General features: G+C 40.0%; 1 protein-coding gene across 34 annotated transcripts in view; it reads left to right on the top strand.

The window, feature by feature from the left end:
- Positions 1-14,701, top strand: part of MAPT (microtubule associated protein tau) — a 123,527-nt gene that overhangs the window by 92,583 nt on the left and 16,243 nt on the right. For 24 of the 34 annotated variants that reach the window (XM_087893978.1, XM_087893971.1, XM_087893970.1 and 21 more), the window contains one exon: positions 10,292-10,384. The exons of the other annotated variants lie outside the window; for them this stretch is intronic. In XM_087893978.1, coding sequence (XP_087750104.1) covers positions 10,292-10,384 — 93 coding nt within the window. The remainder of the gene's footprint in view (positions 1-10,291; positions 10,385-14,701) is intronic. 34 annotated transcript variants of the gene reach the window in all.

Raw genomic sequence — 14,701 nt, 5'->3', positions numbered from 1 at the left:
ACAAGATAGCACTACATACATCACATATGAAGATTTTGCTCCTCTCAAAGTTATACTGAAGTAATTCAATTATTCAGTCTCTATCTGACTGTTTTGGCTGAGGATCTTGAATGGAACAGACTTCTCATCTTGCCCATAATGTGTTCTAGTAAAGAAACCTGATAAGAGAGTGGTTTTTATATAGGAAGATCATTTTATTGCTAGAATATTAAAAAGGACAAATAGTACTTGATTTCAGGTATGTTATAGTCCTGCCCTCTGAATCACTCTCAGGATCTAGTGTTACATTTTGATGGTGTTGCTAGCAGGAACAGTGAAACCTTTTTTTTTTCTGATTCTAATAATCAGGCTCATTAATACCTCACTTAAGATGTTCATCATCATACCATTATGTTAAAAGTGAATGCTGTGGTGTTTTGTTTTGTTTTAAAACCCGTTTTTTACCTTATCAAGTATAAGTACCTTATCAAAGAGATTTCTGGAAGAATTGAAGACTTCAAGTTCCTAAAACTTCCTTTCGGTTTGTATAGCACGTTGGGGGAAAAAAATTTTCTTTCCTTACTACTGATTTTTGTATTGATTTTTTTTCCTTTTTGTTATTCTTTAACAATAAAAATATAATAAAAAATTTAAAAAAACCCTGTTTTTTAAAAATCAGGCAATCAAGACAAGCAAATTGTTTAGAATTTAAGGGTAGCAGAATTCCCTATTTAATGATTTTTTTTGTTGTTCTTAATGTTAGTCTGTGGGAGTTAGTAATTACTGTCTAAGTTTCTTAATCTATTTTACTGAACAGAGATTCAAATACCAGCATTTTTAATGATCAGAGGGCACTACATTAAATATGAATAACTTCATTCATAGGCTGATAGGATAGGCTGCTGTTTTGGTGCCTCTGGTGGTGTTTTCAATCATCTTATGTTCAGTTGCTGCTGCTCCCTGGATTTTTATTAAGCATAGACAATTTTAGTGCTTCATTCTTAATGGGCACATAGTACCTATCGATTTACAAGAGCATGTCAACAATTTTCATGCATTTTCCATTTATTTCCATCAGGTGGAAAACCTGAATCATGCGTTTAATGGGGTTTCAGATAGAAGGTATAAAGGAATTTTGGAACACCTGCAAGTATTCTCATGCAACATTTAGCTACAATTTCTTAAAACACCTGACACAGTTTTCTTAAAGCAACTAAAAATAAGGTTTTTTTCCCAACTATGAGTGTGTTAAGAAGGATGTAAAAACAGAATAATTACTTTTCTACTACTCTTGTTTTAAAAATGCATTATTTTAATTTGTGCAATGATATACTATATTTTTCGCACTATAAGACACACCGGTATATAAGACGCACCAAGATTTTGAAGAGGTAAGCAAGAAAAAAAAGTTTTTGCCCTCCCCGGCCCCCAGGAGCACTCTGCAGGCCTCCCAAACGCACTGCACATCCCGTTTTTCACAAAAATGGGGCACGCAGAGGGTTTGGGAGGCCTGCAGAGTGCTCCTGGGGGTTTGGGAGGCCAAAAATGGGCCTGTTTTTCATAAAAATGGGGGTGTTTTTGCCGTCCCCAGCCCACAGGAACACTCTGCAGATCTCCCAAATCCTCTGTGCACCCTGTTTTTGCAAAAAACAGGTCCGTTGTTTGCAAAAACGGAATGCGCAGGATGGGGCTTCGGGAGGCCAAAAATGGCTGTATTTGGTGTATAAGACGCACCAACATTTCCACCCTCTTATACTCCGAAAAGTATGCTACTGGATTCTATACATCTATACTTTGGTAACAGTTATTATTATCCTTCTGATAAGCATTGTTAGATTCTTTTATTGCACTTTTTATTTTAAGGAATTGAAATATTCTTACCAACAGGACTTGAATTAAAGAGTATACATGCATGTTAAAAAATAATTTTAAAAATAAGATGCCGTTTGGATCTTTCTAGTTGACACAATTTTATTATTACTCTTTTTAAAAATTTTTAACATTTCTATTTTTTTTAGATTTGGTATTAATGCAATCATATAATAATGGTGAAAAATTAAAGGTACCTTTATGCCAATTCTATTAATGACATGTTAATACAAATTTTTACATCATTCAAGGTTAGCTTCCAATTCGATGCTTGCTGATAATTCAGTCATGCTTTTTGCACAATTTTGTTATTTTTTTCTTAGCATCTCTTCCACTCTCGGTCATTGAGCCTGTCTACATTCAGTCCAAGCAGCTCCTATTCCATAAGACAGAATGGCATAAGATTTTTTTTAATGGGGAAACATGAAATAGCTTGAACTGTACTTTGACCTTATGGTTTGATCACATAGTACTGTAGGAGAAGAAAAGGCAGAGCTTGGGGGTGGAGTCAAGAGATGAATCAGTTTGGAGTTGTTACATTGCCATAAACAATCCAAATTCAGCCCCCCTTGAATTCTGTTGACTCTTATCAAGAGCCAATTTAATGCTGATCATTAGTTGACTAGATTAATGTCAGGTATGAAGAATCAGGACCACATGTTAAGTTCCAGTTAAGAAGATTTATTGCTCACTCCTATTTATTTGTTGTCTATCCCACTGTGGGGCTACTCTAAGTGGCTTACAACAGTAAAAAGGAAGAAATGAAAAGAGTGTAAACAGAACAGAAGTTCTCCTACAAAACTCCATTTTGTCTTATTGATAATTCCAGTTTTACAGCATTGTTTCCTGAACACTAACTGGGCTCATGGCATGTACATTTGATCTTCCTATCAGGTGCCCTTCATTCCTATCAGAGACAGTTTAGGCCAGTTTGTATCACTTTTTCTTTTTTTTCTTTTTTTTGCACATTCACTATTACTTCATCATAGGAGAGTTGGGGAGCTGATTATAACAGACAGAAATTTCACTCTTATTAGCCTACTTCCTGCCACGTGGCAGCAGCCCTGCCCGAGCTACTCAACGTCATCGCTGCGGTAGCAGTTGATACCCCCAGGCTTATGGTCATGGGGGATTTCAACCTACCGTCTGTGGGCGAGGCGTCTGAGGTGGCTCAGGAGTTCATGGCTTCCATGACAGCTATGGACCTGACCCAGTTAATTCATGGCCCTACTCACACGGGGGGAAACACGCTGGATCTGGTTTTTGTCTCTGGACAGTGGTTGAGTGATCTCGAGATAGGGGATATAGTCACCGAGCCCTTGTCATGGTCTGATCACTCTCTCCTTCGTCTCGACCTTCGAACCGCTACACCCCGCCGCAGGGAGGCAGAGCCGGTAAGATGGTTCCGCCCCAGGCGCCTGATGGAACCTGATAGGTTCCAGATGGAGCTTGGGCCATTCCCTGAGGCTCTGGCACACGCCCCGACTGGAGACCTAGTGGCCGCCTGGGATAGGGTGGCCGCTGGAGCTCTGGACCGGGTCGTGCCTTTGCGGCCTCTGACCCGGCGCCGATCTCATTTAGCTCCTTGGTTTACCGAGGAGTTGAGGGAGTTGAAGCGCCGGAAAAGACGCCTAGAGAGTAGTTGGAGGGCCAGCCGTTCTGAATCTGACCGGACACTGGTAAGATCTCATATTAGGAATTACCTAGTGGCGATAAAAGCAGCGAAATGTAGCTATTTTGCTGCTCTTATTGCATCATCAGATAATCGCCCGGCCGCCCTGTTTAGGGTGACCCACTCCCTGCTCCATCAGGAAGCGCGGGAGGACCCCTTGGAGGGTAGAGCCGAGGATTTTGTTCAATATCTGTATGACAAAATCACTCAGATTCGGGAAGATCTGGACTCCGACTGGGTAGTCTCAGGAGGAGGAACAGGGGCAGGTCTTGATAATGTTATCTGGGATGAGTTTGATCCTGTGACCCCTGAGGATGTGGACAGGATTCTGGGTAGACTGAACGCGACCACTTGTTTATTGGACCCGTGTCCCTCCTGGTTAGTGCTGGCTTCTCGGGAGGTGACACGAGGCTGGTTCCAGGGGATTATAAATGCTTCGTTGGGTGAGGGTGTCTTTCCTGCCGCCTTGAAAGAGGCGGTGGTGAGGCCTCTCCTCAAGAAGCCATCCCTGGACCCGGCAATGTTGGTAAATTATCGTCCGGTCTCCAACCTTCGTTTTGTGGCGAAGGTTGTCGAGAGTGTGGTCGCGAAACAGCTCCCCCAGCACCTGGATGAAATAACGTATCTGGATCCGTTCCAGTCGGGCTTCAGGCCTGGGTACAGCACGGAAACGGCATTGGTCGCGTTGGTTGATGATCTCTGGAGGGCTCGGGACAGGGGGTGCTCCTCTGTCCTGGTCCTGTTAGATCTCTCAGCGGCTTTTGATACCATCGACCATGGTATCATGCTGCACCGGTTGGAAGAGTTAGGGGTGGGAGGCACTGTGTTGCGGTGGTTCTCCTCCTTTCTCTCTAACCGGTCGCAGTCTGTGTTGACGGGGACAGAGGTCGACCCCGAGGCCCCTCATATGTGGGGTGCCGCAAGGGTCGGTCCTCTCGCCTCTCCTGTTCAACATTTATGTGAAGCCGCTGGGCGAGATCATCCGTGGTTTCGGGGTGGAGTACCATCAGTACGCTAACGACACCCAGCTGTACATCTCCACCCCGGATCACCCCAACGATGCCCTTGAAGTGATGTCCCGGTGCCTGGAGGCCGTACGGATCTGGATGGGGAGGAACAGGCTCAGGCTCAACCCATCCAAGACCGAGTGGCTGTGGTTTCCGACGTCCCGATATAGTCAGTTGATGCCATCTCTGACTATTGCGGGCGAATCACTTGTCCCCACGGAGAGGGCTCGCAACTTGGGCGTCCTCCTGGATTCACGGCTGTCTTTAGAAGAGCACTTGACGGCCGTGACCGGGAGGATTTTCTATCAGGTTCGCCTGATTCGCCAGTTGCGTCCCTTTCTGGATCGGGACTCGTTACGCACGGTCACTCATGCCCTCGTCACCTCCCGCCTGGACTATTGTAATGCTCTCTACATGGGGCTCCTCTTGAGGAGCACCCGGAGGCTCCAACTGGCGCAGAGTGCGGCCGCGCGGGTGGTAATGGGAGCGTCATGGCGCTCCCATGTGACACCTCTCCTGCGCGAGCTGCACTGGCTCCTGGTGGTCTTCCGGGTGCACTTCAAGGTTTTGGTTACCACCTTTAAAGCGCTCCATGGCTTAGGACCAGGTTATCTACGGGACCGCCTACTACCACCAATAGCCTCCCACCGGCCAGTACGCTCTCATAGAGAGGGACTCCTCCAGGTGCCGTCAGCCAAACAATGTCGGCTGGCGACCCCTAGGGGGAGAGCCTTCTCTGTGGGGGCACCTACCGTCTGGAATGAGCTCCCCCCAGAGATACGGAGGATCCCGGATCTGCGCACCTTCCGCCGCGCTGTGAAGACTCTTTTATTCCATCAAGCAGGCTTGGCCTAATTTCCTCCCTCTTTTAATATATAAATTTTAAATCTGTTCTTAAATTATTGGGGTGTTTTAATTTGTCTGGGCCAAAATGATTTAATTTGATTTTAACTGGTTTTTTAAATTTTTGTATTTATGTATTTTATTGCTTGGCTGTTCACCGCCCTGAGTCCTTCGGGAGTAGGGCGGTATACAAATCAAATAAAACTAAAACTAAACTAAACTACTTCCCAGAAGACCAGATACTAAATATTATTTCCCTCAATCTTACTGTTTGAGGGAAATTCATTATAAATGAATAAATGTATTCATTTATTTTATTTGTATACTCTGTTCTCTCTCAATATGGAAAACTCTTTGTATTTCAAGCCTGATGTATAGAACCAATTGATTCTGAATTTTAATTGAACAAGAAAAGAGAAATATGTTTCTCCATGCTGCTAGACCTGATTCTAAAAGCTGTAACTGATATCTCATCTCTTCTTATTTGTAGCAGTCCATTTGATAGGGTTCTCAGGATCCTGCTAATCCATTTGCACCTTAAATAACCTTCTCTCACAGTGGTCTACTATCTCTCTGGTCCAACTACTTTTGAAATGGGCCCTAATGTCAGCCAGATCTATGTCCAGACTTGGATTCCTTTTTCCTGTGTCCCAGTTTATTTTTCCAACATTTTTCATCAGAGGTTTAAAGAATCTTAAAAGTCTCTCTACCCTGATTTGGCTTTTCTATCTCAGATAATGTTATTACTGTCATTTGTAATTTTTCCACCTTATCAAATTCAGATTATATTTTTTCTGGTTCATTTTTTACTTCTAGGTAGGGCTCACTAGCCTTTTCTCAACATTTTTTATAGTTTAACCAATCTGTAATAAAACCTTGTCATTGTCCTATAGTAACTTCTTTAGTTACTCTTTCTCTTTCTCCTGTTCTTTTCCTGACTAGCAGAATAAACCACACTCAAAACCATTTACTGCATCTGATTATTTAGATAGGAGTTGATGTTTCTTGATGATACTTATCTTTTTTTCTGTCTTAAGAGATCTATTCTGCCTGCAGATAAGCATATTGCCACGTGTATCTCTACTAGTCAGAGGCCCAAAGTAAATTGGACAAGTTGAGCTTACCAATAATTGTGGCTCTTTTGATGGTAATTTGTAGATTCACACAGCTTACCCCCTATTCCTTCTCCATGCTATTTCAGAGAATTGAGAGGAAAGAGGAAAAAAGATTATTGTTGACAGAAGTAGCAATAGTATGTAGTTTTCTCAATGCTTCTTTTAGTGTTATTTAAAAAAGGAGACCAATCTTGGTTATCCGGTCCCCATGGCAGGTGCTGACTTGATAAATGTCTATAGAGATTTTCAGTTATCCAGGTCATGGTTGTCCCAAAGGTGCTTTTTCAAGAGGCAACTGGACTTTCTGAATTTTTTTTGAAGACGTTTTCAATTCCTGTCCAAGAAGGCCACCTGGAAGTTTATCTGTGCGTCAAGATCACATTTAGTCCTGATGGGTTTATTCTCCTATGTTGTGCCATGTGTTTATGAAGATAGTTTCCCCAAAATACACTTGGCTCACTGCATTGTACTGTATATACCACATTGCTCAATTTGTGTTTGGGTATTTTATCCTTGGGGTGGACAAGCTTCTCCTTAATGTATTCTTGCGTTTGAAGTGTGCACGTATGTTGTATTGGCTGAAGACCATCCTGAGCTTTTCCGATATTCCTGCAACGTATGGAATGACAATGTTGCTTTATTTATGTTCTTTTCATTGTCTGTTATGAAAGAGCCCCTCCACTGGAGCACAAAATGGGAGTCATCAGAACCCTACACCACCGAGCCAACCAGCAAAGATGGGGAAAAAAAGAACTAAAACACATCAAGGAAGCCCTCAGAACTTTTGGCTATCCCAAGTGGGGCTTTCCCCAAATCTCAAAAAAGACACTACAGGGGCTCCTCTATAACAGACAATGAAGAGAACAATAAATGAAGTAACATTGATATTCCATATGTTGTCAGAAAAGCTCAGGAGGATCTTGAGTCAACACAACATACGACACAAACTGAACAATGTGGTATATGCAATGCAATGCAGTGAGTCATGTACAGATCTGTACATTGGGAAAACAAAACAACCACTTCCTAAGCACATGGCACAACATAGGAGAACTAACCCATCAGGACTAGATTCAGCAGTCCATCTGCATTTAAAAGATGAAGGCCACTCTTTTGAAGACAGCAAAGTTCCCATTTTGGACAAAGAGGACCACTGGTTTGAAAGAGGGGTGAAAGAGGCCATCGATATCAAAATTGAACAGCCCTGTTCAATGGTGACATTCAAATTTTTTCCCTACCAGTTCTGTGGGGGTCCTGTGACTGAGTGGGCATGGCCAACCTGATGTCACTCACACCCACGCCCACTCAGTCACATGACACTACCCAGCAAGCCACACCCACAGAACCCGGTAGGAAAAAATGTGTGTATGAGCACCAGAAGGACTCGTAGTGAATGCTGTGGCAGAGAGAAACAGAACTTTTCTCCCTCCATTCACAGCGGAGCTGCTGCTCCCTTTATGGTCCCCCCCTGGCCCCCTCTTTCCTGAAGGGTCGAAGTACCTTAAAAGGACAGGCTGCAGCAGCTCCACAGTGAATGGAGGGAGAAAAGTTCAGATTCTCTCTGCTGCAGCATTTAATGTTGAATGGGTCAAACCAGCCGGAAGGGGTAAGCAAGCGGCCAGAAGGGGTGAGCGGCAACTGGCCGTCCAGGCGGGTGTGGGCAGGGCCAACCAGGGATGGTTTTTACCAATTTGGCGAACTGATTCAAATCGTCCGGTTCGCCCTAGCCAGTCTGAACCGGTCGAATTTCACTCCCACCCTGTTTCAACAGAGGGGGAGGGATATGACATCATCTATCTCCAGTTTACAATACAGTCCTTTCAATAGTTCCAAGAAGGCTCCACACCCATTTGCACTATTCAGGTGATCTTGACGACACAGATAACCCTCCAGGTGGCCTTAACAAACTAACTAAAAGAATGCAAATGACCAGCTGTCTACAAGGAGTATAAATCCTTCCATTTCCCACCCTCCAGTCAGAGCTGAAGAAGCTTCTTGGATGAGAATCGAAATATCTTCAAAAAAAAAAAAAAATCAGAAAGTCCAGTTGCCTCTTGAAAAAGCACTTTTGTTGTCTTGATAGTTTGAGTAACTGTATGATGCCCAAGAAACCATGACAAGGGTACCAGCTGGATGTGCAACCACTTTCAGAGGAAGAGTAACAATTCAGTTCTCACTCTGAAAGTGCTTTGCTTGTTTCCTTTTTTTTTTTTTTTAATTTGATTTATATGCCGCCCTTCTCCGGAGACTCAGGGCGGCTTACAATGCGTTAAGCAATAGCCTTCATACTTTTGTATATTTATACAAAGTCATCTTATTGCCCCCATAATCTGGGTCCTCATTTCAACTACCTTAGAAAGGATGGAAGGCTGAGTCAACCTTGAGCCTGGTGAGATTTGAACTTGCAGTAATTGCAAGCAGCAGATGTTAATAACAGTGCTTTAGTCCACTGTACTATCAGGCTCTGTTTCATTCCCCTTCTCACAAATTCAAAAAAAACTCACAAGCAATTAAAAAAACTCAAGTTAATTTATACATAATATATGTGCTATAAAAATTACGATCCCACTGTCTTCCTAAAAGAAAGGTGTGAATGGGGCAGTCGATCTTTGGGTGGCAAATATTCCACAAAATAGGGTGGTGCAGGAAAAGCACACTTCTTCATAACTATTTGTCTCATAAGCCCAAATGTAAGGGAAGAAATGCGAGCATTCCTTTTTAATGTTACTGGGAGCAAGTGGTCCCAAAAATTACTTCGACCTACGCTATGTAGAACTTAATTAACAGCAGTTTGACTTATATAAAGAAACAAATGGACAGATACTGCAGCACTGATGTAGATCGGCTAAAGTGACTCTCCCTGCAGAGAGATGCAGTGGTACAACCTCCACATTTTCATCCTGACAATGGTCATTTGCTAGAGTGACCAATATTATTTCACATCCAGATCTGAAACTTGAAAATATAAAAATGGATAAAAATACTTTCTTTCATCCTGAATTCTCTGTAATAGATGCTCCATGGGTACTTCAAAATCTCTCCCCCCCCCCAACAAGTTGCATATTGGGGGATAGCCAAAATGGCAGGTTCCAGGGATGACTTTTTCAGGATGCTATTCTTCAGTCTGATAAAAACTTTATTTGATTTCAGCTTTCACCCTGCAGACACAAGCCATCTTCATATGGTGGGTATACTTACCCAATTACATTTGTCATGCTAAAATTGCATGTCATATACCAGCCCTGAATATTTTGTCAAGTCCAATAAGCAAGAATGCACAAACAAACTGAAAACAGGCAAGAGAAGTCTGATTCATGTCTTTCTTTTCACTTTCATCAGTATGTGACAATGTTGTTTTTCCTTGTGCTGATCAAAGATATATCCAGTGAGTCGTGGGATATTCAGATATTTGCTCGTGGAGGCAACAGAGCCCCACATTGATATTAAAAGTTACACTAAATTTGGCATGGTACTGATGAAATATGTAAGTCACTCTTCAATTTATACAAATACTTTATTGTAGTTTATATAGGACCAATGCACTCCAGCACAAGTGGAATAGCTTGACTTGTATGATATTTTCTTTTTTTTTTAAGTGTTGATTTAAAGCTTGCTTTCCAGATGTTTGCTTCTGCAGAGCTGAAATATGTGGCTTCATTTGTTAAACCAAGTTGCTGAAAAATGCCTTGGAGACATTTTCTGTTTCTTTTTTCTTCTAAATTTACTGGTTTACGTAGAGAAACCCTTTGCACGGTGTCATTGGCTGGCAGTAGGTATTACTTATGTTCTTTTTCTGACTATCAAAGGTGCAGGTGCTTAATAAGAAGCTGAACTTTAGCCATGTCCAATCCAGGTGTGGATCAAAGGATAATATCAAACATATCCCAGGAGGAGGCAGTGTGAGTACCTTCACACCATTCAGTGCACTATAATAAAATAACTTATTATTAGTGGCATGAATTCTGCATTAATCCTAAAATGCCAATGCTGCTTGCTCAGTCAGCCAGCCATTGGTAACACACTTAAATATAACATATATAAATTAACCTCCTACTAGGAAAGATATGGCTTGATTAAACTTCCAGGAGAATCTGTGTGTGGCAATGTATGCAGGATTAATTGGCTATTTTTCAAAAATAATACTGAAACATCATTTTTAATTACATAGCTTTCAGGCTTCTGACAATTATGTTGTCCAGTTCAGTTAGGGAAAGAGGAAGATGTTAATTCAAGATAGAAATCTAGAATTTTGATGAATAGTATGTGCTATTCTGGAGGTCTCATGAAAACGTTACATGTAGTCATCGTAAATCTGATGTTTTATATTTGAAACATATTTTTTTTCTTTTTTTAAAGGATAAGCATGTTCCCTAACCAGAATGTTAGGGAATGTGTTTTTTGTTTCTATAATTGGTGATTTTTAAAGCATGAGGAATGTAGAAAAAGTAGAATTTAGTATCAGATGCTATATGGAATCAATAGACTGGATCATTGGTATGACAACATAACTTGTTAGGGGCTCAAGCAAGCCAAATAATTCTTCCTATCTCTTCCCATAATATCCCTTATTTAGTTATACCGAGTATAAAATTTCTAGGGACTTAAGTGAGGTAGTGGAGAGAAAAATATATTTTATATCTATCATTCTTTACGAATTCTCAGAATTTTACCAAATCTCAGGATTTTTCTGGACCATAATAATATTTTTTCTCATTTCTAAATAGCCCTGCTTTATTCATTTCTTAGTTTACCTTCATAAGAAATGAAGACAGGGATGGCATATGAATCTTATTGGCCAATCCAAAAAGAACAATCCAATATTGAATTTTGAGCCTTCACCAGATGCTAACAACTGTGTATATTTCTTTACTTCTTCTGCAAGCAAAGGTGCTTCCAGATTAGGCTTTAATGGGGCTGATGCCATTTACTAGAATTTTATGGGGGAATCCAGGTATGAATTTACATGTGTAGCTGTCCTTAATGTCCCCACCACTTTTCTCTCAAACCCTCCCCCCCCCCCAGTTTTTCAATTCTCAAGGGGTTAGTTGATAAACATATTTTTATTTGTTGCAATAAGCTTTGTCTGGAAGCATCTTAAGAATCCCAGGATTTTTATTTATTTTTTTTACAAAATGCAGTGATCTTGAGTTACCCTGAGATTCCAAATTTAATCTTCCAACTCAAAGCTCATGGCACTTGAAATATACATTAAATAGCATGTATTGTCAAAAAAAACCCCTTAATTTACTAATTAAACTTGCATAGTTTGCATTATTAGTCTGCTAGTTTATCTTTTCAGGAACACTATTTGCATGATGTTGGACTTGTACAATGTTCTCTGTTTCAGTGTTTATCAACTGACATAATTGTGACACTTGTCTGCAGTGGAGAAAATGATCTTAATAGTTGGCATTTAAAAGAAAACCATTAAAAAATTCAAAAAGACAACTCAATCATCTGATTAGCGTTATGCTTTTGATGCAGTCTCTAAATCAGAGACTGAAAAGTATATAAACAAAAATGTGCACTTTATAAGAGGGATTTTGGTTAAGATTATGTAGTTCATGAATACAGTCAAAAGTAGGCTACATTGAGTTACAATGAACAAAGCACCTTTTTTATAGGTCCCATCTACCAATCTTTTTTATTCTAGCATAGTGATGTCTGCCTCATTTATGTGCCAGACACAGCTCCAAATCATCCTCAGCCACTATTTCTCTGATCGTGTTCTATTTTGTCAAACTAATTTTGTGACCTTTCTCCCATTATTGGCAACTCCACATGTACAGTTACAACCATTATTTGTGGGTATATGGCTTTAACATTTTTATGTTTCTTTTTAATTCACTCTACAACTATAAAGGCTACTTCTCCTATAATTATAATACTATGTAGTCAGTTGATTACATTATAAACATAACTGAAACAATGCTGCATTTGGTAACATAGGCCACTAAGTACTGATGAAATTATGAAAAGAAAAATCATGGAGTACTACTTATGAAATGGAAGAAGCTTTGTTATTTTATAGATCTACAATATATATGGAAACTGAGAAAGTTTTTATTAGATTTTGCCTCTGCAACAATTTCTATAAATATCATTCTAAAATATTGTTTTTAAAAAGCTACTCTTCTTTTCCATTATATGTAGCATTCCCTACAATGTCTAGAAATTTAGCCAATGCTGTTTAGATTATTAGAGTCTGCAAAGGGAATTAAATTGTGACAGTACTGTCATTCTCACAGCAGCAATCCTGCAGTTTACCAAATTAAAAATGTGTGAATAATGAAAACATTTTTCATTAGATCTCTCTAAGCATGTCTTTTTCATGAAGTAAGTTTTGAAGGAGGTTAATTTCTAAATTCTTGACATAGAACTCATACAATGATTATGAATTTGTTTTCAGTGCTTCCTTGTCCTCTTCCTTCCTTATTCCCCTTTGTCTATCAGGTCAATGTGCATCACACACCTACACTTGATATACGTACTTTCTATCCTTGCTGTGTGCTACCTCCTTTTCAGTGATTTGTAGCCTTTCAACAGAGAAGAAGAGAGAATCCATTGATTTTGGATGGTGAGGTAGGCAGTACATTTTGAGAGAAATAGCCAGAGAACTGAAGGACTTCCTCAGGGAGTAGAGTGGCTAGAGGGAGGCTTGGGAGGATGAGGTACCGGTACTAAGCATCACATTTTACAGAAGAAAACACCTTGTATGATCTATGTCATTGTATTGGGTTTTGAGGAAACAAAGCAAATCAGGAAAGAAGTGCAGAGGTTAAAAAAAGGAGATGATCAGATTGGCTAGCTCAGAATTCTGGGAGTTGAAGTCCACAAGTCATAAAGGGGCCATAGTTCCCTACCTCTGATCTAAGGGAACATGCCATTTTTGTCTTGAGATTTTTTTAAAACTTTCCCTTTTTTTTCTTTTAATTGACAAGCCATAGTTATTCAATGGTAATTTAAAAAATAAATTACCTGGGTTGACATGGGTATTTTCTTAAATGTTTTTTGTGTGAAAAATGTGTAACAGTGGTAGGCCTTTCGTCTGATTTGTGGAAGGTTATGCTCTTAACATATGGCTTCTATTTGAGTAATTTATGTAGATCTGACATGAAGAGTACTTCTGAAGTGAGGTCAGATGATTATAGTAACAGGTAATTCATTTAGATCTCATTGGGGTTTTTTGCATATGGGTGAATATGTTCAAATGCATCCCGGTAATCTAAGATTTTGAAATGTTCCTCTAGCTGGTCAGCAGCCTGAGAATTTCTGGTATAGCCTGTCTTAACTCAAGCCATCATCCCTGAATGATTCCATCATAGGTAAATGGATTGATAAAATTATCCTGGTCTAAATCATAAATACCTTTTTTATTTTTTCTAATCCAAAAAAATATTGGAAAGAAGTTATGTAAAGGGGTCAAGACATTGTTTATCCATCTGTCCATCAGTGTGATAAATGTCTGGAAACTAAATAGAAGAGTAACAAAGATGATGGGAAAAGTTTGAAAATGGACTGGATCTAGCTTGGGGCTGCAGAGAAAAATATTCCAGGAAAAAAAATTCCCAATGCATCCCTATAGGAGAAAAAGACCAGAGAAGAGTTGTAAGTTGTAATCACGATTGCCTTGAGTGAGTTCCACCATAGCATAACATAGCATCAATTTGCTCAGGACTATGGTTGCTTCCTGTGATGGGTTGCTCAGTTTCTAATGTCCAGAATCCTTCTCTTGAGGGTTACAAGGGAATCAGTATCTTGGTACTTGCTCAGCTTTGGAGCAAAATGCACAGCAAAGATGGATTTGGTCCCCACCCTTTGGGGACCTATATTGTATGTCTTTTTTCCAGTTGTATGCCTTCCTGCATTTGTTGTAACCTAATAACTGCTAGTAAGTATTTTTGTTTATATTTGTGCCTTTTGTGCATGTCTTATTTCTCGATAACTTGACTCTACTGTGATTATAATACCACATTGTTCCAAATGCTTTTTCAGTTGCATTTTAAAAAGATCCTTTAAAAAAATAATTCCCCCCCCCAGCCTTTTCAATGCACATTGATTATTTCTGTTCTTTCAGTTTTGTGGACATAAACCTTAAGTTTTACATCAAAAAAGGTATTTAGCTCAGTTTCTGTTGTTGTGCTTTTAAATAATTTCTATGTGATATAGTTTATTTGATTACACCTCTCTTTCTTTCTCTCCTCTCCACTTTCTAC

Source organism: Pantherophis guttatus, chromosome 4 (genome assembly GCF_059756535.1).
Source record: "Pantherophis guttatus breed Tessera chromosome 4, ASM5975653v1, whole genome shotgun sequence".
Classification (NCBI taxonomy): Eukaryota; Metazoa; Chordata; class Lepidosauria; order Squamata; family Colubridae; genus Pantherophis; species Pantherophis guttatus.
This window is presented reverse-complemented; position numbering and strand designations above follow the sequence as displayed.